The sequence below is a fragment of the Barbatula barbatula genome (genome assembly GCF_947034865.1).
Source record: "Barbatula barbatula genome assembly, chromosome: 8".
In the NCBI taxonomy this organism is placed as follows: Eukaryota; Metazoa; Chordata; class Actinopteri; order Cypriniformes; family Nemacheilidae; genus Barbatula; species Barbatula barbatula.
The window spans coordinates 19,134,072-19,161,985 of NC_136771.1; the positions used below are offsets into that span (position 1 = coordinate 19,134,072).

The 27,914-nt window shown below is 39.7% G+C and overlaps 2 protein-coding genes across 2 annotated transcripts; one reads left to right on the forward strand and one right to left on the reverse strand.

Moving 5' to 3' along the window:
• The first annotated feature begins 43 nt into the window (after nt 1-43).
• smc2 (structural maintenance of chromosomes 2) lies at nt 44-11,528 on the forward strand. The gene is made up of 24 exons (XM_079463027.1): nt 44-555; nt 886-1,035; nt 1,131-1,253; nt 1,336-1,374; nt 1,517-1,627; nt 1,714-1,758; nt 1,898-2,131; nt 3,371-3,520; nt 4,584-4,817; nt 5,166-5,325; nt 5,842-5,959; nt 6,030-6,168; nt 6,273-6,392; nt 6,474-6,678; nt 6,785-6,920; nt 7,301-7,425; nt 7,504-7,697; nt 8,565-8,708; nt 8,960-9,154; nt 9,250-9,450; nt 9,535-9,651; nt 9,719-9,879; nt 10,100-10,247; nt 10,734-11,528. The coding sequence occupies exons 1-24, from the start codon at nt 388-390 to the stop codon at nt 10,914-10,916; spliced, it is 3,600 nt and encodes a 1,199-aa protein (XP_079319153.1). The 5' UTR covers nt 44-387; the 3' UTR covers nt 10,917-11,528.
• Nucleotides 11,370-27,796, reverse strand: ecpas (Ecm29 proteasome adaptor and scaffold). Its single transcript, XM_079463026.1, has 49 exons — nt 27,720-27,796; nt 26,884-27,014; nt 26,609-26,725; nt 25,990-26,108; nt 25,687-25,833; nt 24,855-25,032; nt 24,583-24,722; nt 24,423-24,501; nt 24,220-24,339; nt 23,846-23,931; nt 23,316-23,391; nt 23,172-23,221; nt 23,001-23,067; nt 22,791-22,913; nt 22,577-22,680; nt 22,371-22,494; nt 22,205-22,285; nt 21,912-22,131; nt 21,393-21,484; nt 21,153-21,287; nt 20,909-21,050; nt 20,623-20,795; nt 20,400-20,501; nt 20,139-20,262; nt 19,869-20,014; nt 19,736-19,790; nt 19,536-19,650; nt 18,330-18,398; nt 18,122-18,239; nt 17,589-17,756; nt 17,433-17,512; nt 17,244-17,349; nt 17,117-17,164; nt 16,912-17,030; nt 16,683-16,833; nt 16,542-16,607; nt 16,325-16,414; nt 16,180-16,246; nt 16,009-16,100; nt 15,850-15,916; nt 15,570-15,761; nt 15,197-15,408; nt 15,029-15,072; nt 14,430-14,622; nt 14,168-14,306; nt 13,881-13,986; nt 13,067-13,155; nt 12,899-12,970; nt 11,370-12,396 (listed from the first exon to the last, which is right to left on the reverse strand). The coding sequence occupies exons 1-49, from the start codon at nt 27,739-27,741 to the stop codon at nt 12,257-12,259; spliced, it is 5,496 nt and encodes a 1,831-aa protein (XP_079319152.1). The 5' UTR covers nt 27,742-27,796; the 3' UTR covers nt 11,370-12,256.
• Nucleotides 27,797-27,914: the final 118 nt, after the last annotated feature.

Consider the following 27,914-nt stretch of genomic DNA (forward strand, 5'->3'; position numbering starts at 1 on the left):
AGCTAAACCGCCATGATGACGTTACCAACCGCGTCAAATGTTTGGGTCCATCAGTTGGGTGACCGAAAAGGTCGCCTGAATCAAAAATGAAATTGGATATTTTCAGTTAACGAGAATATCTTGTTTGTAGTTTTTATACTACCACACAATAAACTGGCATTTTAATAAACATATAACGTTAATTTGTGTGTTTGTATTTTAACTGATAACTTAACTGGACTGTTTCATATTTTTCATACGGCAAAGCGGAAGCGTTCCTGGCGCCAAATTTCAAGTTTGGATGGTTGAACTGAGAGGATCTTGGAAGCTCGCTGGTGTTATTTTACGCACCGTTTTATCGATTTGTAGCGTTGCGTTTGTTTTTTACTCTTACGGTGTTCGGTCGAAATGTACATAAAGTCTATTGTACTAGAGGGCTTCAAGTCCTACGCAGAGAGGACGGAGATAAACGGCTTTGATCCGTATTTTAACGCCATTACTGGACTCAACGGTAGTGGAAAGTCAAATATACTGGATTCCATCTGCTTTCTTTTGGGGATATCTAATCTATCACAGGTGGGTACTGATCTAACACCTGCATGTCGAGTCTTTACAGGACACCCTCCACAAAACTGTAATACAAAACAGTGTGTAATGTAAAGATAATGTTCATTCAGAGAAAATATTACAAATTCCAAAATGTTAAAATGCTTTCTTCTTACCTTTGTTAAACGCTTATCTATCTTTATAAACTATAACAATAATGAACATGTATTTTTTAAGTACATGCAAAACTCAATGTATGTTTATTAATAAATAGTAAAAAAAACAACGATCAGTCCTATTTTTTGAGGCGTATTTGATATAAAGCCAAAATCTAATGCTGCTTGTTTGTAAACCCTGCAGGTTCGTGCCACTAATCTCCAAGATCTGGTGTACAAAAATGGTCTGGCTGGCATCACCAAGGCTACAGTATCCATCACTTTTGACAACTCCAACAAGAAACAAAGTCCTCTGGGGTTTGAGACGCATGATGAGATCACCATTACAAGACAGGTCTGAGACCTGTGTCCACACATGTGCTGAAACATTTCAAACATTCCCTAAGAAATGCATAGGAGAACAAATCGTATTTTGCTTGTGCTGTGCAGGTGGTCATAGGTGGACGCAATAAATACCTCATAAATGGTGTGAACGCTAACAACCTGCGAGTCCAAGATCTGTTTTGCTCCGTTGGATTGAATGTCAACAACCCTCACTTTCTGATCATGCAGGTAGACATGTGATCGACATTGATTATAAGCATTAGGCCGTTTTATTAGTACATATGTCATTCCATTTTTATGTTTATTTCAGGGAAGAATCACCAAGGTCTTAAACATGAAGCCTCCTGAGGTGAGATGTCATTCTTTTTTTATTTAGTAAATAAATGTTTTAATCTTTGTAAATAAGATAAAATACACAGAAGGAATGTTTTTAATGCGAGCTCATATTTTATGTAGTCATGTAGTATGTTAACAAGTTTTTTTGGATGTAGATTCTGGCCATGATTGAAGAGGCGGCAGGTACCAGGATGTATGAGTGCAAGAAGATCGGTGCTCAGAAAACCATAGAAAAGAAAGATGCCAAACTGAAAGAAATTCAGACAGTGTGTTTTTCAATTTATTTTGTTAGTTACATTAAAATATTTGGTATTACCAAGAAATTCTCATGGTATGTTTGTTTATAAAACAGATCCTGGATGAGGAGATCACCCCTGCTATGGAGAAACTGAAAGAGGTTTGTGTTAAAGTTTTTGCTGTTAATATAATATTTTCGTTATTTAGGATAATAAACTGTATCTTTCTTAAAGGAACAGTTATGAAGTATATGCCATAATTTATTCTCTTTTGTCCTTGTTCTTTGCTGTCCTCTTCAGGAGCGTGCGTCCTACCTGGAGTACCAAAAGCTGATGCGTGAGATCGAACACTTGAGTCGTCTGTATGTGGCGTACCTGTTTGTGTGTGCTGAAGAGACCAAGCTGAAGTCTGCTGAAGATCTGCAGGAGATGCAGAGCTCCATCACCCAGCTGCAAGAGAACATGAAACAGAATGAGGCCAAAGTGAAGGAGCTGAGCGCAGAGATGCATGAGCTGGAGCGCAGGAGGGATAAGGTGAGTCAGGGTTACGATGATCTAAGAACAGGCTTCCTTTAGTGCACATTTGTAACCACTACACAGTACACACAGAGACATAGGCCCATCATTTACTCATCATACTGTGATCACATCACCAAAGATACTGTACATCCTAAGTGAAGAAGTAGGATATATATGTGTCTTTGTTCATCAGTACCTCTTCTCAAAATCTGAAAAGTGCACCTTTGACCTTAACTTTGGCCAGTCTCCAGATTAAGGCCAATCAGGTTAAACAAATATAAAGATAAATAGTTGTGAATAGACTTAAAAAAAGAGTGCAGTCTCCATATTTTCTATGCGGCGGAGGTCCGGACAATCCTTTTTTAAACAAATAATATTTAATCAGTTTAGCCAAGTCAAATATGTATGTAAAAGTTATCATCTAATGTTTTATCGATACGAATAGGAGAGCAGAGGAGAACGCACGTTTAAATAAGATAATAACATAATCCTATTTAGTTTGTTTAATAAAAGAACAAGATATGTTCTATAGGAAAGTTAACCTCAAACTACTTCTCTTGTGATCTGGCGCTATATAGAAAATACAGCTTTTCAGACAAGTGTCTTATATGGGCTACAAACAAAATATGAACATTCTTTTGAACAAAAAATCTGATTTTATTGAGTGTCCATGTGAACAGCCATTGAGAATCGGCAAGTTTAATAGTTAATAAATGGGTGTTTTTGTTGTGAGTGTGGTTTTGAATATGTGGTTTACAAGAACACAAATGTGAATTAACTAGGACGTGTATAATCATGTAAACATGGTTTACAGGGACACTTCCTGTGTCCTCATAAGTTACACTTAAGTTACAAGAATGCCGTAAGGTTTGTGTGAGGGTTAGAATATGCATTATAATGTATGCCATATATATTCCTTTGATAAGGTGTATTTATATTTATGAATTTGGCAGATGCTTTTATCCAAAGCGACATAAAACATTGCATAAGTTTGGTTGCATTGAAAATAGCAACAGCCAGCTTAACTGGTTTGGTGATGGAGCAGTTGTGGAGACTAAAGGTCTGAATAGTGTATGTTATGGTGGGTAATGGACTGGCAAAAGTATTAAATTCATTGTACGGGAAATCATTTGTGAATATTTTATGATGCAAATTGATATCTGTTAGAGAAGTGTGCGGTTGATTGATTGAATATCTATGTCTCCTCAAGATCTTTTCCATTAGCACGCTTCATAACTGTGTTTGTCTCTCCAGGAGGTTGGGGGAGTTTTGAAGACTCTGGAAGAGACGTTGTCCGAAGCCCAGAGAATGGACACAAAGGCCCAGAGCGCTCTCGATCTGAAGAAACAAAATCTGAAAGACGAAACCAAGAAAAGAAAAGATCTGATCAAAAACATGGAGGAGGTAAAACTGGAGTGACTAGATTTGTTGTTAATTCATATCATGCATTTGTCTTTATTGTTGGCTCTGTTTCTTTTACCTTAAAACTAACCTGTTGTTTTAGGGTTTTAAGAAAAGGAATTCAATACTTGAAGTGATAGTTCACCCAAAAATTCTGAAATCATTTACTCACCCTCTTGTCATTTCAAAACTTTATGACTTTCTTTTTTCCGCACAACACAAAATATATCCAGAAGAAAGTTTGTAACCGAACAGCACTGGATCCCATTCACTTTTATTGTATGAACACAAAACCAATGCAAGTGAATGGGTCCAGTTACCAAAAATGTGTGTTCTGTGGAAGGAAGGAAGTCATACACGTTTAAAATGAGAAGAGGGTGAGTAAATGATGACATCATTTTATTTGTGGTTATTTTTGATCACTTGTCTCTCTACATAGTTCAGTGGTAATAATACCAATAAAACAGTTATTTTAATTACATAGTTACTGTATATAGTCTTAATAGACCGCAGAGCTGTCCTGGTGCACGATAATACCCAACCTCATGTGGCCAGTAGGCAGTTTCCTTACGATGAAGGCATTGATGCCATTGACTGGCCCTCACGTTCCACAGACCTAATTCCAGTAGAAAACCTCTGCGATCTCATGTATCCAAATAGCACCATAGACTGTCCAGGAGCTCACTTATGCTCTGATTCAGGTCTGGGAGAAGATCCTACAGGACACCATGTGCCATCTCATCAGGAGTACGCCCAGACATTGCTGGGTGTTCATACGGGCATGTGGGCCCTTGAACATTACTGACTAACATTATGAGTTACTGTGATAAAAGTCAAAATAAAAGTTGAATGAGCCAGTATTATCATTTTTTTACAGCAATTTTACTGCCCTGAATGTTTTTCATCGACCACGGTCTCATTATTTAGTTATTTACTTCATTTAAATGAAGAGTTTTAAACTGGATATTTCGTTCATTGAGATCTAATCTAGTGTTTTTTAGAAGTTCCCTTCATTATTTGAACACTGTACAAAATTATAAAAATTTTAATATTTACTTTGAACTAGGATAAGAAAATGATGTCGGCCAAGGAAGCGGAGGTTGCTAAGGCGATAGAGCGGCTGAAGATGGTTCAGGAGGAGGGGCAGAAAGATGCAGAAGCATTGGAGGTGGCCCAACAGCATTTTAAGGCGGTGTCAGCTGGCCTTTCAGCCAATGAGGATGGAGTCGAGGCTACGCTTAATGAGCAGATGATGACCTGCAAGAATGACATGAGCAAAGCTGAAACTGAGGCCAAACAGGTGATTTGTTTTTAAATACAGACCAAAATCCACATGCTCTGTTTGTTCCTGGAATTAAAGAGACAGTTCAGCCAAAAATAAACATTCTTTCATTTACTCATTATTTCCAAATCTGTATACATTTGTTTGTTCTGATGAACACATTACTCTTGTAACCAAACTGTTCTTGGTCACGATTGACTACCATAGTAGAAAATATCTCCCTGCATGTGATCTATTTTTCGATTACTTTCAGGTGCAAGAGGCTTCCTCCTTCTATATGCTACTTAACAACTTTTCACGTTTCTACAGTATCTGTGTTTTAATAGTATGTGGTTGTAAATATATCTTCGTCTTCTGTTCTCTTAGGCTCAAATGAAACTGAAACATGCTCAGCAAGAGCTGAAGTCCAAGCAGGCTCAGGTCAAGAAGATGGACAGCGGTTACAAAAAGGACCAGGATACATTTGAGGCTGTGAAAAAGAACATTGACAAGCTACAGGCTGAAATAAAGAAACTTAACTATGAAGGTATTGAATGAGATCAAATCAAAGTTCACCTAAGAATGAAGTGGAACACAAAAGAAGATATTATGAGAAATGTTTGAGAAGTGGTTTTGCATATATACAATGGTACAAGATGTATTGTACAGTGGTAAGTCACACAGGTTTTGAATGTACGTTAGGGTGAGTAAAAAATAAAATAATTTAAATTTTTGCCTGAACCATCCCTTTAAATGTGCTTGTAGCTGAATTTGGTGCATTGTCAGGTTGTTCTCATCTCGAAAAAAAAAAGAGAATGAATTGGTGGACTTCTAAAAGTGAATATCTATAAGCCTTGGCCTTTATATCGTCTTTTATAGTTCTTTTTTTCTATTCAGTTAAACAATATTTTAAAGATGTTGATTTAATTTATGGTACACCAATTGAAAGATGCAATCATTGAATGTATAGTTATTGTAAGCAAACGGGTCATTTCACTTTTGTGCCAAGATTCCTGTTAGAATGGTCTTGTTGTAACGCATTTGTGTTAATGTGTATGCTCAGATGGACGAGAGGAGGGTCTGCTGGAGCAGAAGAGGCAGTTTTCTCGTGATGTCGTTCGGCTCAGAGAATCATACGAGTCCCTCATGGGCCGGTTCCCCAACCTGCGCTTTGAATATACGTAAGAATCCATATCCAAGACTATATACACTTCATTTAGATGAACATAACAATGATGTTCGTGTTTACAGGGACCCAGAGAGGGGCTGGGACCGCAGTAAGGTGAAGGGTTTGGTGGCGAATCTCTTCAGCTTGACTGACGTGTCAAACGCTACAGCTCTGGAGGTGGTAGCTGGTGGTCGACTCTATAACGTCGTGGTTGACAGCGAGGTGAGGCTTTCTTTGCAAAACATTAACACACAGATCTCATCCTTAACTATTTTATTATGGTGTAGCGAATTTCTACTTTGGCTTACTACCAAAACTGTCGTCAGGTTACTGGAAAGAAGCTTCTGGAAAAGGGTGAACTGAAACGCAGATACACCATCATTCCTCTGAACAAGATCTCAGCCCGTACTCTCAATGACAACGTAGTGCGCACTGCTAAAAACCTGGTGAGGTACCTGCTAAAGAAGCATCATTGAGCTTGCATTTTTTTTTCTTGTGAAAGCTAAACAGTTTGTTTCGTATTGCAGGTTGGAGCAAATAACGTACACACAGCTCTGTCATTGGTAGGTTATGAGTCAGAGCTGAGGAAGGCCATGGAGTATGTGTTTGGCACTACGCTGGTGTGTGACAGTTTGGACAATGCTAAAAGAGTTGCCTTTGAAAAAGGTGTGAGCACAAAGACAGTCACGCTTGGAGGAGACGTGTTCGACCCGCAGGGAACACTGACTGGAGGTTTGTGCATGAAATACACGTTATAAGACACATTACTTCAAATTATATTTACTTAAATATACTTAAAATTGTAGAATAATGAGCGGAGACTGTTTTGTGTATCAAGGTGCACGTGCTCAGACAGCCTCGGTCCTGTCAAAGCTGGCCGAGGTGAAGGAAGTTCAGGACAGTCTGAGAGCAAAAGAGTCTGAACTCACCGCTGTGGAGACTGAGCTCAGTGGCCTCAAGGGAACAGCTGAGAAGTGAGTCACTGTCCATTGAGAGATCTGCTTAAAGGGATACTTCACCCAAAAATGAAAATTCTGTCGTCATTTACACACTCATCTGTTTAAATTTCTTTGTTGTGATGAACACAGAAAGATATTTGGAAGAATGCTTATAACCAGACAGATGTTGCCCCCTATTGACTCCCATTTTAGGAAAAATTACAATGTTAGTCAAAAGTGCCCCAGAACTGTTTGCTGTCCTACATTCTTCAAATGTCTTATTTTGTACTCGACAACAAAAAATTATAAAGTAAATTTTCCTACTATGGGAGTAAGGGGCGGGCAACATCTGTTAATTCCTCACTGACCAATCCAAGATGAGATTTGCAGGCTAAAGCGTTTTTTTCTTCTGTAAGGTATCGTCAGCTGAAGCAGCAGCTGGACCTGAAGACCGAGGAGGCTCGGATCCTGGAGACCAAACTTCAGCAGAGCTCCTTCCACAAACAGCAGGAGGAACTGGAGAACCTGCGCAAGACCATTGGTGCGTACTCTTTTGCACAGTATGACGTATTGAAGCTTTGATGATGTTCTTTAACATTCGGGTCACGTGTTTTTATAGAGGAATCAGAGGAAACGCTAGAGAAGACAAAGGAGGTTCAGAGTAAGGCAGAAGAGAAGTACAAAGTTCTGGAGAACAAGATGAAGAATGCAGAAGCAGAGAGAGAGAAAGAGCTGAAGGCAGCGCAGCAGAAACTCAACCAGGCCAAGAGCAAAGCGGACGCCTTCAACAAGAGACTGAAAGAGAAACAGCAGGTACTGTATTGCACTGAATAAAACTAGGCCCCTGGGAATATCTGAGAACTTGAAAATAGTTATTTCCATTCCTGGAAAAGATAATGTACTCCCTAAGCAACGCTCATAACTAAGAGGGGGTTGCACAGTGTACCGGCACTATGGTAGCGTCGTGATTCTTTAGCGTCAAAATAGCTGCGATTTTACTCGATTTAGTATTGTAGTACCATCAGTAATCTTTCAAATCGGCATTAACATTTACTTGAACAATTACAGCTCACTTTTTGCAGTGTTTCTTTCCTAAATGAATCTGTGTTTTGAACAACTGCGGTGAGAGATAATGAATCAGGCAGTCATTCCTCAAAACACTTGCTTCGTTCTTGAATGAATCGGCTGTTTTGAACTAATTTGTTGTAATTCACTGATTCACCTAATGGCCGTTTTCGTTTTACATTTAAAGTCAGCCAAACATTTCCTTTTATAAACATTCCTGAATAAATAAAATTTGTTGCACATTTTAATTCTTTTGCATGTACAAAAATGTGTAGTGTACTTTACTCTTTACTACTGTAAACTTTACTAAAATTCCTAGACACTAGTGTTTTTGAGTCTTACCATAGTAGATATTAAGTTTACTACAGTGCTTGCTACAATGTATCCAATTACTGTAATACTACAAAATAGTGTACATTACATAAGTGCCTCTCTCTCTCTCTCTGTCTCTCTCTCTCTCTGTCTCTCTCTCTCTCTGTCTCTCTCTCTGTCTCTCTCTCTCTCTGTCTCTCTCTCTCTCTGTCTCTCTCTCTCGCTCTCTCTCTGTCTCTCTCTGTCTCTCTCTCTTTGTCTCTCTCTGTCTCTCTCTCTTTGTCTCTCTCTCTCTCTCTCTAGGAGGCAGATGCAGCAGCCCTCGAGTTGGAGGAGCTTAAGAGAGAACAGGCTGGATATGAGCAGCAGATTCAGGCTGTCGATGAAGCCATCAAAGCCATACAGGAGCAAATCGACACCATGGCCACAGATGTTTTGGCCAATAAGGTGCAGAAATCATTTTACCTTTTTATACATGTGCCATAAAAATATTTTCATGCGGTGAAAATGCCAAAATGAAAAAATATTAGTGCAAAGTATAAACTGGACAGTGCAACAATGTCACTCAAACAATGGCATGAGTTTGGGGCGGAGCCTGTATACTCAAGCAATATTAAATAGATGACTTATTATTTAGCTCTATTTGTTGAGTTGTGCTTGCACATATCCTTGAATTGTTTTACATGACTTGTGTATAGGAGGCAGTGCGTGTCGCACAGGAGCAGTTGTCCATGCAGAAGGAGGTGATTCTGGGACAGGAGAGGGAGATCAAAGGAAAAACTGGAGAAGCCAACCGCCTCCGAGAACAAAACAACGAAGCCCAGCTCAAAATCAAAGAGCTGGAACACAATATAAGCAAACACAAGAAAGACAGCGCTGATGCCACAGCCAAAGTGAGTGCACTGGTGGTCTCGTTCACTTTCTCTTACACCAGCTTAATGGTTGTATAGGAATGCAAGTCTTGAATGTGTCTAATGATTGTGTTCAGGTTGCCCGCATGTTAGCGGAGAACGACTGGATCTCCTCTGAGAAGCATCTCTTCGGTCAACCCAACACCGCTTATGATTTCAAGACCAACAATCCTAAAGAAGCCGGACAGAGACTGAAGAGACTCGAGGAGACTAAGGACAAGCTGGAGAGAAACGTCAACCGCAGAGCGATGAACATGCTCAGTGAGGCTGAAGAGAGGGTATGACCTTTTACATCTTTAGTGACACTAGAATATTTTCAACAAGATTTAAAAAGGGGTTTAAAAATGATCTTATTTTTTCAGTACAATGATCTTAGAAAGAAGAAGCGGATTGTTGAGAACGATAAAGCCAAAATTCTGGAAACAATTGAAGAGCTGGACCAGAAAAAGAATGAGGCGCTTAATGTGGCGTGGCAAAAGGTAAAATACCAACCTGTCAGTATTTTTGATTGAGTACAATTACAACTAGTAATTTCTGTCAATGCAGGTAAACACGGATTTTGGCTCCATATTCTCCACCCTCCTGCCTGGCGCAAATGCCCGTTTGGCTCCGCCCGAGGGGTGTGGCGTCCTGGACGGATTGGAGTTTAAAGTGGCTCTAGGGAACACCTGGAAAGAGAACCTGACAGAGCTAAGCGGGGGTCAAAGGTCAGCATTCTTGCGAATTGTGGCATAACATTCATGGAATCAATAGCCATTTATATATTTAGCCGTTTCAATAGCTCTCCAGGTCAACATTCTTGGCCACAGGTCCATTAGAGCATCAGATCTTCTGCCAGCAAACAGGACTTGGCCAGTATTTTCCAGTATGTGTGCTTTGCTCTTTATTCTCATTCTGATGCTTGATGCATTTGTGTGTGTGTTTTAGGTCTCTGGTGGCTCTCTCTCTCATTTTGGCCATGCTGCTTTTCAAACCAGCTCCCATTTATATCCTGGATGAAGTGGACGCTGCTCTTGATCTCTCGCACACGCAAAACATTGGACAGATGCTGCGCACACACTTTACACATTCACAGGTAAAACACACATATAATTAAAGTCTTTTTCTGCAATCATATTTAAATGATTGTAGTTTACAGGTTTATTTTTGATCAACGTAGTTTGCTAAGTTGTTAATTTTACAAACCAAACATGATTCATAGTTATTATGTAGACTGGACTTGTCAAATTTTTATGTTGTCAATTATTTTTTTCTTAAAATTAGAATTTCACACATTTATTGTTTGTACGTTTTTAATGGTTTTTAATTTTTGCTGCTATTAATGTTGGCCTGTTGAATGTCAAATAATAATTTGATGATGCAGCACCAAACCTTCTAGTACACTTTAAAAAAAATGCTATTATCATCCAAATTATATTGAAAAGTTCACAAAAGTGAGCCACGAGTATAAGAATCGGCTAGTCATTTGTTAAAATCAGTAACGGCCATCTGCATGTTTTATTATTTGCAACATGACAGTATTTTATCAGCCAAGTAATCAAAGCGTCTTTTTACCTTTCAGTTCATGGTGGTGTCTTTAAAAGACGGAATGTTCACCAACGCAAACGTGCTCTTCAAGACCAAGTTCGTTGACGGCATCTCCACGGTAACACGCACTGCTCAGACGCACGAGGGAAAGGTTTTGGCACATCGCAACCAGCAGAAAGCCAAGGACAAACGCCAGCGTCAAATAATAGCCAGCTAAACACACGCTTTCTGAATTACTCATGCAAATACATTACACACTGAAGCTATATTTACTTCCAGTAACCGCTAAAATGAAATGGCAGATTTAAAATGCTCAGTGCCAAAGTGTTTTAAAACATATACTCTGTTAATGCATGTCAAACAGGTCTGTAAATCACTTATTTCCATTACTTGCAACGCATTTGTATGCATAGAGACTTTCTGTGCTTTTACTTCGTAGTGGGCATGTGACTTTAGTGTATTTCCTCTGTACAGTGCTTTTCATTATTTGCAATTTTTCGGCAAGTTGTTTTTATTAATAAAATTTAAGTATGGAAGTGACTTTGAAATTACCATCATGTCCAGATGTACATATGATGTTTTACTTGTGTATGAAATGGCATAAAGGACTGAGTTTCACTTACGGCTGGCTGTTTTTAGGGCATGGAATTACTTGGAAATATAGTTTAAGGACTGTCAAAATTATAGCAAATGTAATTAAAATATATACAGTATATAGTTTGACATTTTGGGATGAATTCACTGGTCATTTGATATGGATATCTAACAAAGACAAAATGGCACAATTGACATGGAGGCATATTTGGATTCAAAAATGTATGACAAAGGCAGGTCTGAGGTTTCAGTTTGTGTTACAAACTTCCCTTCAATACAATATACCAACTCTCATCTTTAAAATGCAATCTTTAGTATGTCCTCAGTGATTCTTCCAACAGCATTGTATAGATGAAAGCCAAAGATCAATTCCATATTGACAGATATTTAATAAGGATATGCACTATAAGATGGGAGAAATTAGTTGGAAACCAGCGGAATAAGGGCTACATATTAAAAAACTGCAGTAGTCACAAAACCCAGTGTATATGGTGTACAAGTGCTGTTCTTGCCTTAATACAAACTAGATCGTAATACATCTCTGACACAAGCAGTTTTATGTTTAACTTCTGATTCACAACCATCTTCAGTAACATTGGCAAAATAGACAGCCCCAGATGAAAGATCTGAGAGCACTCACATAATGCACAAAATCTAAACATCCCAATTCAAGGTTAAAATGATAAAAGTACAAACTCAAAATGGTAACGTGAAACTGGAAAAGGCTGTAAGCCAACTTGACGGATTTACTCTAATCAGATGTGGCCTCTGCACATCTGATTAAAGTCTGTGTGACAGCCACTGCATACTTCATTAGGAACAACAGAGTCATACCATCCATGTATTTAAATAAAAAAATGATTTTATGGCATAGGTGTACTTGTGTGTGACAACATTATTAGAAGTTATGGTAGAGATTCTCGAATCAACCCTCAGGATAGAGCTTGGCTGTGTGCAGGTTGTTTATGGCAGGGCTTGTATTTTTCTTCTCATTGTCTGAGCTTTCTCTTTGAGGTCTGGACGGTTGTCCGTTTCCATGGTAGCTAAAGAACGCTGAAGCTGTTGCCGACCGCCCTCGGACAGGCAATCCCACTGATCGCTTTCTACAAACACAACACAGTTATAAACCTCAGAACTTAAAGGGATAGTTCACCCAAAAATGACAAATCTGCCTTCGTTTACTCACCCTCATGTTATTTCATATCTATATAAATGACTTGGCTATTTGGAAGAAAGTCAGCAATTTTAAATTCTTGGACATCATTGAATACCATAGTAGGACTAATTCAATTGTGCCCCAGAACCTTCTGCTTTCCTAAATTCTTTTTAAAGAATATATGGCGGGGATGATGTCCCAGAACTTAAATATTGCTACTGTAACATTCTTCCAAAATCTTTTGTGTTTAACAGAACAAAGAAATATAAAGGTTTAAAACAGCCTGAGGGTGAGTAAATTATGACAAGAGTTTTCATTTTTGGGCCAACTATCCCTTTAAAGATGAAAACCTTGCCATCCCAGTCTGAAAATTCGGTTTTACTCAAAACATTAAGTGTACATGGTAAAATGTCCTTCTAAATCACATATGAATGCAAGCAAAACACTACCTTCAATCCTCTTCAAAAGAAGTTCCACTACAGCCAACGCCTCTGTTCTTACAGATGAATAACTTTTGTTTTCTGTGGCATAAAAAGAACAGCCTGTTATTTGAGTCTGAATGAAAAGAGATTATTGTTATTTTTAATATGTTATTTAAGAAGGTACTAGGTCCCCACCTAGTGGTGATGCCAGGGCAGTGCAGGTCTCTGTCAACATCTCAATAAGAACGGCAGGATTCTGGTGCTCTTTATCCAACAGCAGCAAACTAAAAAGCATTCATGTAAATCTTGAAAATGTTTAAATTGCCATTTCAATTGGTCTTGTTTATTTACACCGTCTTGGTCTAGATTAGGGGTTCTCAAAGTAGGATTCAGGACCCCCCTTAGGGGGTCGCAAAGCCGCGAGGGTGGGGTTGAACGATGATTTTTTTATTAGAAATAGCGTATTTAATCAAGTAACAAAATGGACATTTTTGTTAAGTTAAAAAAGTATGCAAATAAAAAGCCATCAGCCTTTGGAATTTCCTCCCCGTCGGTCTTGACACCGAGGTGATTATTACGTAAAGAGGCCGGCGTTTGCATAAAGAGGACATCCATCAGCACTCGAATCAGTTTGATGAAATTTGTAGTATTTGTCAGTTCAATTCCATCTGTAGTAATAGTTCATGATTTATGTATAACAACAAATATTAAATGACTTGTGTTGTCGTTATGCACGTGTTTGGATAGACCGAATCCAAAAAGTGCTTTTGCGCAGTTGTGCGCAATGTTTGCATACTTTACCCACTTCCGAGGATAGTGGGGGTCTCAAGTCCCTGGCACGCGATTTTGGGGGTCGCGTGCTGAAAAGTGTGGGAACCCCTGGTCTAGATTACGGTAAATGCAATACAAAGCTGCACAAAGCTGAAAACGGCCAGTATAAATGATGCTTGTAACATCAGAGAGTGTAGAAACTATTTTCAAAATCATTGTGTATTATGTGCAAGCATACCCCTGATAGAAGACCTTCATGGCACGCAGGACTCCCAACTGAACCCTCCATATGCTCAACTTCAGTCTCACACACATCACGTTACAAACCTCCACCTGGAATTGACCTGCAAAACATAACACACATAATACACCACTCACTGAGACAAAAATGACACTAGCATGTTGAAAATGTTTGTGTTCAAAGTGAAAGCTAAAATGCACCATCACCATCAAAATGGCGCATGGAAGAACTCTTTTTCTCACAACACCCAGTGTATGGTGTAAAAACGTGTGTGTGGGACTTACTTTGTGTCTGGACAGTTTTCGGCCAGGCTTTTCCAAGCGTTTCAAACGCACACAACAGAACTTCTGTTTGTAATTCACGAGCTTTAGCGTCATCTTCATCATCATCATGTCTCGGGGAACCGGCACTTGCGGGCTGATTCTAAAAACAAAGTTTATCAAATGCAATCTAAAGTACTTTCAGGAATACGGTTACATTGCTTAATCAATAGGGCTGAAAGGCCAAAGCTCAGTGGCTTTAGTAGAGACATGGGCTTTACTGCACCTTTCTGATGAGGGGAAGCACAACTTCAGTGATTTCTTTAAACCAATCCGTCTGTGTCGACTCCAAGATGTCTGCAGCGCTGCATAAAGCCGCCATTTTATAAACCAGACTCTCTTTCTTACATTCCTTCAGAACCAGATCTAGAACCTCGCTGATAGTCGGCTGACCTGCCGCAGGCTTCTGTAGCTCCACACTGTACATACCAATAAACACAGATACATTAATGTCTACAATTCAGAGTGAATTCATGTTACAATGGTCAATTTAATCTGTGACTGCTTGTGTCATGTGGCTAAATATTATGACAAACAATAAGATTATGCCAGCATAATAAATACTTAAACTTCTGAAGCAAAACGATGTCTAGAAAGAATGTGAAATTATGTTCATTACATAATACTTTATGTATTTGCTATTTGAAAAAGAAATGTTGGGCCCAACATCCTCCCATTATAAAAATACAGAGAAGGAACATTTTTATGTTCAGCTCAAGAAAGTCAAATAAGTCATTACTTAAAAAAATGTAAATATTCAAAGACTGACGGGGTGATTTATAACTAGTATTTGTGGTTATGTGTTCATATTTAAGTGCGTCTAACCTGCATTTAGACACCACAGATCCAACAGCTTTCAACAGCTGTTCCTGGAGAAGTAAAATAAGTCATTACACTCTACAAGACTACAGAATACAGCAAGGAAATACATTTTAAACAAACAAATTAGGTGTGAGAGAGAGCAAAAGAAACAAGCAAGAAAAAGAGACTTACCTTGCCATCCCAGGTGCGTCCTGCGAGCCCCTGTAGCAGGGCACTCAACACCATGCCCAGGTGAGGTGCCACCAGTGAGCCTGTCTGTTGCTTGGCGATAGTTGCCATGGCAGCTGCACCCTGAGCCTTCATCTTCCAGGACTGAGACTGCAAAGCCCTCTGAGTAATGACTATGAGCTCAGTCATATATAACCTGATTCCACCAAAGCTACCTATAAACAGAACACAAAAACATCAAATCAAAAGCTCAATCTACTAGATTCCTAGGGCACCTTTAACAATTTTACAAAATTGGTGACATCTGCAAGACTGAAGGTGATTATGAATTAAGATGATGACATTCAAGCTTATAGATCCCTATATGTTAACCCACCAGGTACATGTTCCTGCCAGACCTCTGTCCAGAGGTTGGCTTCAGCACTCTCTCCCTTTTCCTCCTCGGGCTCCTGGTGCATGCCCAAAAAAGCCAACGGCAGAGCCACTCCTGCGTGAGCCTTCAACACATCAGGACTATAGTGACTGATGGCATGAACCACCAGACAGCACGAAGACTTGTACAGCGGCTCTGTAAGCCACAGAAAACATCAAATTAATTTGAATCAGATTTCCTTTTTTTAAATGCCATACAAAATGGTATTTTGAATGAAGAATACCCTCTTTCTCCAGATACCAGGTGTTGAGTTTCTGTAGAAGCTTCTCCACGCTGCTGTCTTTGGCTGTCTAATAGTGAAAAAACAACACATGATTGTTTTTCTAGCTGCTCGAAGACCAGCGATTCACCTAAAGTACATCATATTTAAAGTTTTTCATACCCTAACCAGATGTCCAATGGCAAAGGCAAATGACTTCTGTATGACACTGCTGCGGTCATTGATCCCATTCAAGAGTGCACTCATGAGTTTACCTGTGGGAAAAATGCACACGCATAAGTCTTACCATCACAATACCGGTATATAACCTCTGATCCATTGTGTGTGCGCTACCAGAATATGGCGAGAGATCTTGTGGACACTGCACCGTCAATGACACAATAACACTGGCACATCCACCCTACAACAGAACATAAGCGTAAGCATGTGTATTAATGTATGTGACCATGTGTATTAATGTATGATGCATATTGTGTACCTTTGTTCCAAGTCCGAGTCCACTTTTTAGCAGATCGCAGAGTTTGGGAACAAGCTCTCCCAACACAGACACGTCCAAGTGCTGTAGACACTAAAATCACAAATAACTCAATTTTAAACCTTCAAAGCTTACTTTACTGTCTGCCAGTCAATATCACATCACAACGTATAGAGAATTGTATTATTTCTGATTGTGATCATGATAGCATGTGTGTTACCATATTAACAGTTTCCATCATAGGGGAGGACTTGGCAGCACTTAACCTGGCAGCGTCCATGGCACTCTAGACAGAACGACAATCAGTTCGGACTATTTTTTTAAATGTATTTCACTAATCAATCACAAAACTTCAGCTCACTTTTTCCTGCTCTGTGGCTCTCAGACTGAGGTAGTTGAGCACCTGCGGTTCCAGCACACTCAGAGCCTCAAGCAGAGCCGGGATGAGTCGAGGAGCGTGTGGCTTGAGACGGCTACCTGCTGTCTTACTGATCTTCACTAGAGTTTGGATACTAACACACAGCACCACCCACATTATATATTCATGTACACAAAGATGCTGATTCAAATTTTCAATGTCATGTTCTCACCTAAGGGTTCGCACTTCAGTCACATTGCTAATGATGCCCTTGTCCAGTAGAGCTGGCAACAACACGGCAACCGTCCTCTGAGCAGACACACCTGTAGACTCGCACATGCGCACACACACCTATACAAAAACAAACACACATCAGGATGGGCAATGACTCGAAGTAGGAAAATCATGTGATCATGTGATGCAGTTCTGTGACTCACTTTACTGAGAGTCTTCAGAGTCAAATCTGCTGCCTTACGAACTGACTCCTACAATGAGGGGGAAACCAACCATTGAGTGAAATGAAACAACCAAGTTGTGGAACGGTTTCCTAGTTTGTGATCTCACCTTAATGTCATCCAGGACCCGGAAAAGAGTCTCCCAGATTTCCGCCAGGCGGTCGATGATTTCGTCTGCCTGCCTTCCGCGAATCAGATCATTCAACGCCAAACAGCTAGAAGAAATTGTGTTAAGTATAAAACAGGCTATTCCGAACCCAGACAGGAATCCTGCTTGCATCCCATTTAGGCACATTACCTTGACTCTCGCACCCTCCACATGTTACTAGTGAGGTTGGAAATGACATCCTGAAGAATTTCTTTAAAATACTTCTCCACCTGTGACAAGACAACATTCAAGTCCCTAAACTCGTTCATGCAATGAGTAATATACACTTGAGTATCAACCACTTACGATGGTTTTATCGGTCACAAGAGCATCCCAGATGCTTGTCATTGCCTGTCTGATGGCCAGGTTGGGGTCAAACTGGTATCTATAGAGGCGTGGCACCAGCTGAGGTAGGAAAGGTGCCAGCTGTTCACCAGCCTTTGCGGCAATGATGTTAAATCCGAATGCTGCCCCCTACAATGCAGGAAGAATGAATCCTTTAAACTATTTTTGAGAAAGATTAGTGCTAGTGCAACAAAAAACTAAAATTCTGTCATCATTTACTCACCCTCCTATCATTTAAAAAATACTTTCTTCCGCAGACACACAAAAGAAGATATTTTGAAGAACTGAACATCACTGGCGTCCATTCACTTCTATTGTATGGACACAAACCCAATGCAAGTGAATGGGTGCCAGTTATCAACATTCTTCAAAATATCTTCTTTTGTGTTTTGCGGAAGGAAGAAAGTCATGGAGGTATGAAATGACAAGATGACAGAATTTTATTTTTGGTTGAACTATTAAACGAAGTCTGCATTTTGACTAATGTTACTTACCTTTCTGGAATTCCACATGGCATGGTGATTGGCTAGATTCATGAACTTGTATACAAGATCCGGTTGGTTAAGATCACTTGCCAATGAGCACAGCTCCTTATAGGTGGACAGTCCGTGTCTAACGGAGAAAACATTAATTAATTACAAATCTGTGAAGATGTATCTGTTTCCCAAAAACAAAAGCTGATTTACTAAATGAACATCATACCCATCAGGAGCTTTCCCAAGGGACTCCCCCTGAAAGACTTCAGTATCCTCTGAGACTGCATGTTTGGCTCTGAAAATACAAATACACCCCACAGTGCTCAGCGTCTAAAATCCCATAGCATATGTGTTAAATGTGGCATTCTTTACAATATTGTCATTATAACAAGTGAATGTACACAAAATTGAGTGAATACTCACAGTGCTGAAACAATAAATAAAGAAGATTAGACATACAAAGTTATACTACTGAGCTGTAGAATGCTTCAATCGGATTGGTTGACAAACGTTCTATGGGTATGCATTAACTTTCGGTAAATGCACATCTATGGAGGTGTTCCAGGTCTGCTGACTGTTCCAAATCACTTCGTATTTCACAGGTAATGCAAATTAATACATTTCCCGAGAATATTGCACATTCCGTACAGATTCTAACTGGATGTTCAAAATATTGCAAAGATGAGATATTGCACAGAAAAAATATTGCACTCGTAATCAAGCACTTTTCCTCTTTATTGCATCATATTCTCAAAAAATATAAATACCAAAGATATTTATCAAAATATACAAGGCCACTATATTATAACATCTGAAGTCACAGTCAAATGTATCTCAATTTCAAAAATGTATTGTTGTGACACAGGACAAATTTTTGTGGGTCAATCTTTCAAAATTGAGATGTTTACATTAATCTGAATAAAAAAATTGATGTATGGGGATGTAAATTGTAAAATCCAACATTTGGAATATCCCATGCTACAACACTGATGGAAACAGCAAATGCACTTAAAGGGCCGGGTATACTTTTCTGTCTGCATCTGTGTCCGTCTGGCGCACACACGCATCCGCACAACTTCTTGAACAAACTCAATCGCGGATGAGAGTCGGATAGACGAGTTCGACATAGTGTCACCGGGTGGACTCGGCGGATTCAAATTTTTTGGGCGCATGGGTTGTTATACGCGTTCCGTCTAGGAAAAATTAGCTGCAAGCGGACGAGGTGTGCAGAGGACCGCGGACCCTCCTGATGACACAAATTACATCATGCAGACGGCCAGACTATACTTTTGCCTTAAAGCTGTCAGGTGACGCAGCTCATATTGCTGTTTTTGAAAGTTACGGGAACCATATGCAAAAGAATTAACTGCAGTGGACCACATGCACTTTCACACAAGGGAATACATAATAGAGAAACCAAAAACTGGTTTACCTTTTACCAGTCATGAGAGTTTCCACAAGAGTTGACACCAGTTCCTGTTGATCCTGTTCTCCTCCAAGCTCATAAACCAACCCGAGTCCTTTAGACGCCACATCTTGGCTGAGTTCTACACAAACACAAACATAAATCTTCATAAAGAAACTTTTGACCTTTAAAAGAGTGATATCCTGAAGCAGCAAAACATGACTCACCATCAGGGTCAGACAAGATGGAAATAAAGGCCGCCTGTATCTCCTTTAAGTGGGACTACCAGCGACAAAGAAAGGACCGATATTTAGTCATGTGAATGTTTCTTTATATATTTATGTGACAGAGAGATTTTACCTGTATTTCTTTGTGATGGCTGAGTTTCTTAACTAAAGAGAGGAGCCATATGCAGGCAGCCTGACGAACGTGAGGGTTTGAACTGGGTATGTATTTAGACAGGACCGAGTTCAACACCCAGGGCACAATATCATTATTCTTTGCATCTAAGAATGACAGAAAGAGAGATGACATCATACTTCATTGAATGAGGACAATATTTATATAATATAAAATCAATTTAACTCAGATATTCTAGTAAAATTATCTCTCTCTAACGTAAACACTCACTTTCAGGAGGGCAGAATTGGTCATCTGTGCACGTCCACACATCACGGGCAGCTCCAGAACAGCTTCCTATAGCAGCATTAGTTAAAGCCTCTCCCACTGTGAACTGTAGCTCTACCTGCTTAGCCTAAAGATATTTAAGGGTAACAAAATAAAAAATATCCATCAGCAGCAGCATCACAACCTTCGTGCAACGCTATACATATACACATTTTACCCCGTTCCATGTGATAATATCCTGCAGTAACATGGTCATAACATCACCTCTACTGAATCCATGAGACCCTGCAGGATTTTCTTCTGGTGTGGGAATTCTCCATCTCCCACCGGCAGGAACCCAAGGGTCTGGATGGCACGTTCTTTCATCTGACAACATGGTGATAATCATGACCATAAAACTTTGAAAATGTAATGATCTATGTTGAAGCTCTTAGTAAACTGTTAAAGCACACAACAAGTAATATAATATTTTGTGTTTGTGATGTACCTTGCCAGTCTCTTTCCCTGAGGGGATCCGAGCGAGCAAATTATCCACCAGACCGAGTTTGCTGAAGCCATCTCCATCTGCTGGTATCAGAAGCACGCTGTTCCGCCCAATCTCACCCAATGCTGTCACTGCCGCAACAGTTAACAGCGGAGATTCGCTGTTCAAAAACGAACCTAAAGGACAATATTTTTTGTTGTTCCAACAGTTAACTACATCCTTTTGGAACAAGGTTTTAGGTGTTGTGCAACTCACTCAAAACAAGAAAATCTGCAAGAAAAACACGTACCGATAGTTTTGGTTGCCATGGCAATCAGTTCTTCATTTTCTATGGGAGTGGCTTCATTAGGCATTTGGGTTCGCCTCTTACTCATGTATCTGCCCACCATGTAGCCCAGAGCCATGATGGCACCATGCTGAGTCTCAGGACTCTGAATATAAAAAACAACAATAAAGCCAAATGATAAATACAATTTATTACAAATAAATACAAAATTGTGACGTGGACAAGGATTCGAATATTTGCAACATACATGACTGTCTTTAGTTGTCTTGATCAGGTTTTGTACAGCGCTCTTAAGTTCGTTTCCAGACATAGACGAGACGACAACAGCGTAAAGCTGAGCTGCCAACTCGCGCATGTCCTCTTTGTTAGTATTCATGAGACCCTGTAAAACAAATGTGATTTATACATTCAACTTGCACATTTGTTTAGTCTTGAGCTATATGAAAGAAACATCCCCATTTCAAAAGATAATATAGAAGCGAAATACCTTTATCCAGTCGATTTTGTCAACGAACTTGGGAGCTAGATTCTCTGGAAATACAGAGACCACTTCTAACAGACAGTACATTACTGGGATACCTGCAATGGAGAATCAGACCACTAGTCTTAATACTATTGACCATTTTGCAAGATGTAAACAACACTGGTCCAAAGCATTTTCTGTTTCGCTCTTTTTAACACTACACAAACTTTACAAAACTTAATCGAAATGTTAAACGAACATTTTTGGGACTTCTGGCAAAATGGTATGTACTGTACCTGGGAATATATGAGTGCACCTGGTGACATCACGTTTGCACTAAATTCCTTATCTTGCAGTTATTTAGCTATTTAGACATTTAATCGACAATACAGTGAATTAATTCTAAAAATATATAATCTTGTTGTGTTTGTAACTAGTGTTCTGTTTTATGTCAGATTCGGGATAAGAAACCTCCCCAGCTGACAAATTATTACCCTTCACACTGTATTGCACTGTCAAACCAAAAGGTTTAATCGCCCTTACCTCCTACAGCTGACAGTAGCTGATGCAGTAAATCCATGTACACGTGTACTGGATTGGCCTCTCCTCCCTTAGGGGCGAAGAAAGGAGAAACTTCATTGGACAGCAGTGACTGAACATAGCGTCCAATAACAGGAGCATCATCCTGCATGTCGATTATGCTCTGAGAAGTGGGCGTGGCTCCTGCGCTCTTCACCAGACACATTCGTAGATACAGAACAATCTAGAAAAAAATAGTTTGATGAAACGCCACATTTATACTAAACTTGAACAAAAATATTACGCCAAATAAGTACCTCTCCAAATGTGGCAGGATTGAAAGGCAGTGTAGAAGTACCAACTATGTATTTCGCAGGAGTCTTCAGTCTCTGTGCAGCCTAACACACACAAATTCAAAGTCAGCCAATACTGACATACATTTTATATTTATACTTCCAGTGATGACATATATGAACTCCACACCTTCTCCTGGATGTAGCTGACCATCTCTGGGAATGAAGGCATCGGCTTTGATCCTTCTTTCTCGGAGCGTTTAGACGGCAGAGACCTAAGGGCCCGCTGGGCTTCTCCAGACACCTCTTCACGACTACAACAAAGACCAGTTTCATGCACAATTTCACAACACTTAAAAGCATCAGGAACTACAGGAAGCGTACGTAAATACTCACGGATCTCCCGCAGCCAGCAGTAAGAGATATCTTGACGCTACATGATCAGGTGCGAACACAGTACTGGCAAATTTCATTGCTACCTGGCGCACCTGTACCTCTGGCTAACATAGAACACCAAAAGTACATATTGTTACAGAATGTAAATTATAATCAAAGACTACAGGTATACATTAAAACAATTAACAAGGAAAATTACAAATTGAAAAATAACCTTTGCCATATATGCAGCTACAAGTGCTTCCATTAGGTTTAGCAGCGCCCCCTGAAGGTTAACATACGCTCCCACCATCATAGACAGTGCCTCCTGTATGGCCAGCCGCACATCAGCGTCCTCCTGTTTCCATTGAGACCGTAGGTTAGAATTAAACAAGAGGGAAGCAATAACCAGACAATGACTGCATGAGACGATCAACAAACAAACCTTGCACATGGACTCAAAAAACTGCTGCACCAATGCAATGTCTTTCGTGAAAAGCTGAGGCATCCGGCTACAGCAGAGGATAGAGGATAAATGTATACATAACGAAACAACATACACATACAACAATCATTCCAATGACATTTTCAAGCTTAATTATAAACATTGCATTACCTTGAAAGTTTTCCAACAGCAGAATATGCCATGCATAATAGTTTAGGATCCTTCAAATATAAATTTAAAATAAAGGTCATGTTTCCTGGACACTTCTTAAAAAGGTATCATTTCAATATCTATCTTATTAGCATGTGTTCCTACCTCTTTATATTCATTAATAAGCTTGGTAAGGCCATTCAGTAGCATTAAACCCAGTGGCTTGTTAGTATCAGGGCACCTTTGAATAAAAGACAAATGAAGATGATGGCATTAATGACAATACGGCAGTAATTTAGGCCTGTCAAACGATAAATCTCATCCAGAATAAAACTTTGTGTTTACAAAATACATGTCTGCGTACTGTGCATATTCATTTTGTATTTCTAAAAACAATCAATCAATCAATCAATCAATCAATCAATCAATCGTTTGACAGCCCTGCAAAAATTCAAACCATTCACTTCCTGCTCAAACACTCTCTACAGAATCGTAACTAAGGGAAATAAACATATTTATTACAGCCTGCCACAAAATATCATGTCAGATCTAAATGAATTGGGGTTATATGATTTGAATGTGGAGCATTAAAAGATTTACGGTTTAACAAATATTCAAATTAAGAAGATCAACATTTTTGGCACTGCACGGTTAATTGTTTCATGTCATTTTCTAAGAAGTTAGTTCACACTTACACCATACAGATATGATGCACAAACTGCAGAGTGAGGGACAGGAGTTTGTTGTTGGTGTTTGCTCCAAAAAGCCCATCATAAACAACCTAAACACACCAGAGTATACGTTTTCATAACATCATCGAAACTCATTTTAGTAACAGCATTATTCAGCCATGACCAGTTCGCAGAGAAAATGTGCTGAACTTTCTGAATCAAAAAAAATGGTCACGATTGAATTACTGCTTGTATCTAATCTGACATATGAGCAACTGCTCATATTCTTAATTACATACTTATCACATACACAAATGCTGTTTATTTAAAAGGATGTGTGATGCACGTATTGCAGAACATTTGACCCTCTGAAACATTCACATCTTTCTCTTTCTGACCTGTATATTAGCAGGAAAGCATTCAGCAGCCAGTCTGGAGCGGAGCAGATGAGGCAGAATCTTTAGCTTGACTCTGGTGCTGACCGGCTCGTGCTTCAGTTCCTGTTTAACTGTGGCCCCCTGTGTAATACACACCACTCTTTGTATTAAACTCATAAGAGCTGTTTGTCAAACCTATGACATCAGCAAATGTTTAAACTCACTTTTGTTTTGAGTGGAATATCACCCAGGTAAACTTTATACATTCTGTTGATGATGAGTGGATTGTTCCAGTCAATAATGCTGAGGTAGTAAACAGAACATAAGAAATGAGTTTCAATATCAAGACTTCGTACTTTAATTTGATACTGGCAAGAGCGTCACCTCTGCTTGCTTTTCAGTTGCAGATCAGCAGCTGTAGCGACGCTGTGCCTGGTGTCACTCGAGGCCACGACTAAGTGAATGACAGTTTCAACCTCCGGAACCTGCTCTGCCTCTATGAACTTCACAATCCCCAATTTGCACTAAGACGACAAAATAAAAGCAGTGTTACTTGTCAGCCAGTGCCCACCACTATTCTAATCTATTAGTGATCAGAATAGCGTTCATATTTCACCGTGAACCAGGAAATAAATATATCTCTAGATTAAGATCACCTGCTCCAATTGTTCAGGGCTCCATTGAGCTTCTCCAATGACCCTCTTTACGGCGTAAACGCTCATTCCTGGAGGGGGCTGAGGGAGACCCTGTGTCGCAGCAGCTCCTGCCACAGATCCAGAACCCCCCTGTGGTGACGTAGGGGTCGGACGACTAGGAGGCTCATTTAACACAAATCTTCATATGAGACAATAAAAGAGAAAGCTAATGAGCTGTATGGTACGGTTATGAGAAGCTTCCATTCATATTATCAGTTAAAATATATTCTATCCTTGGGTTAATGATACTAAGTGCTAATATAAACATCCTACAGTATGTAACGCTATACACTGTTTCATCTGATGCACATACCTGGACTACAGTTAACGGTCTATGTTTGTTATCGGTCTGGCTAGTGTCTAATAATATAACTATTTATATTACATTTAATTTATGTAAATATTATTATTTTCTTGCATAGTAATTGTATTAAATAAATGATTTGTTGAATTTTGTTGCATGTTAATTTTATTAAAGCAATTTGTTGAATGGGCCGTGTGGTTTTGTCACATTGACATCTAGCGGTTGAGCTTGCTTTCGCACTCTAAATGTAAAATATTTGAGAGTAAGTTTAGCCAAGTAATCGTTCATCTGGGAATAATCTACAGGCACTCTATTATTTGCGAATGTGTAGATGAATGTGTACACGCATGTGCGTATGCACAGTAGCGTTTATGTTGTTGCTTTGAAACAGTCTATAGATGAAACCTAAATGCTTATGAAAGACAACCTCTTACCTCTGGGCAAACAAAATCTAGCATCATTCATATTATGCAGATCTAGAAGACTTACCCATAAGGCATCAGTAGAACATCAAGCATGAACTCTAGGAGCAGTTGTACAGTTTTGGGCCTCTCCGTCAGTACAAACGGGGAAGCTTTAGTCGGCTCTTTAGGATATTTCATGTGATATAGCGTAGGGATCAACAAGTTCATCAGACTAGAACAAGAAAAGAAACAGATTACATCAGCGATGCTGGTCAATACTAATATTTCACCATAATGGAGATTCATAGACTGCCCCCTGCATGACTTGAGCCTACATGCTTTCAGCTTCAACCACTATTGTTAAGTTTTAAACAGAACTGAAACTAACCTGTCCTGTTGAGTCTGAGGTTTACCCTCCATTGCTGTGAGTAAAGTAGGTGCGAGCTCACACTGTTTGGACACCTCCAGCCTGGGATAGCCCAGCTTTATGTAGATGATAGTGAAATTCTGCACACATACAATCAGACATAAAATCCAAGAATTCTCTATAAAATAACATTTATTCAAATAACGTGGAGTCTTTAGTTTGATCACATTTATAAAAGACACACACAGCTGTATGATTATTTACGAAAACATAACACGTGCGGGGGGACGGGGGGTCAGAACTAAAGCATGTGCGCACCCATTGCCAACAAAACACAGACATATGACTCCCTTAACGCGCGCGGTTCATCTTTGGCATCTTTTAGCACTGGGACCGTGCCATCTATCAGTTTCAAACCATTTCCAAATCCAGCGTTATATCCAGTGTTTATATTACATTCATCACCCAGATGCGGTGAACAAACAAACACAGACCTCTTACTATCGCAAGAGTAACAAGCTGCAGCTTCAGGCCAACCGCGCAACCAATCTTGTCGCAGAGCAGCCAATCTTGATGGTAAGCGGGTAATCTAGGCTCATGTTAAGTACTGATAGCGAGATTTAGCCATGTGCATTCATACCGTGACAAAAGATGCTGCAGCTGGGTCCTGATACTGAACCAAAAGCGTCTCCACGGGAAGCTGGACCTTGGGTCGACTTTTAATCCTTTTGTTCAGGTGCACCAGCAATTCCATAACCTGGATAGGTGAATACCACAATCCACACTTTTAATAAGGACCTCCCGGTGAATTAAAATCATGTGTGTACTAGAGGGGCTGCTTACTATGACAATATTATAGCTAGACATATCATTTTACTCATAAAATCTATACAAACACAAAGGACGTGAGCTTACTTTCTTGCGTACCCCCTCCTGCACGCTGGACAGTTTGAGCAGTACAGGGGGCAGGAATTTGGATATAATGTCCTGCAACTGCTCATCTGTTTCTGCATGACCCAACCGCAGGAACACACGCTCCAGTTGATCTGAGATGAGGGAAATATAAAGGGGTTATGCCAAGAAAGAATGAATGACAGAACGTGTCAAAATAATAAAGATGTGAAAATGCTTGTTGATTTACAATTCAAGATGTTCTCTTATTCTATAACTTAGAGAGAAGCTTCTTATGTATTTAAAATGACTGCACCAACTGCATATTTCCCCTGACGTGAATGCATTCTACAGAAATACTTACGAATAAAATACTGCACAAGCTTGCAATGAACAACAGTCAGTACGACTAATAGTAATAAGTTAAGAATAGACGTTAAAATCGCTGGTTGGGTTAGCCGGTGAGCTGCATAGCTTGCCTGCTAACTGACGTCAACGTATTTCATCAATGCACTTATTCTTCGCACTGTCAATTAATGACAACAAGTGCTAGAACGCGATGACATTCAGATGACGCTAATTTCCCATTAAACAGATATCTTACATTTCCAGAATTTACACAGCCTCAACAGAAGTACTTTCATTTTGGAGCATGACTGAGCATTGGGCCTCAGTGAGCACATACTAGCCGGCTAGCCGACAAAGCTACCCTTTACAAATATTTCTTAATATAACTACAGGTAAACGAACGAGCATAACGGTGAGCTGGATTAGTGTAAGAATGAACAATAATGAAAATAATAGCGATAGCAACAAAGCATTGATGAAGAAATGAATCACGCAGAGTGAATCAAACTTACTTAGCTCGTCCTGCGCAGCCATGTTTAAAGTGAAGCCACCAATGCCAGCGCTGCCACTCCTATCACAGACGAAGCTCTCTCTCTCTCTCTCTCTCTCTCTCTCTCTCTCTCTCTCCCTCTCCCTCTCTCTCTCTCTCTCTCTCTCTCTCGCCAAAGCACAGGAAAAGTCTATATCAATATTCTGCACAAATATAA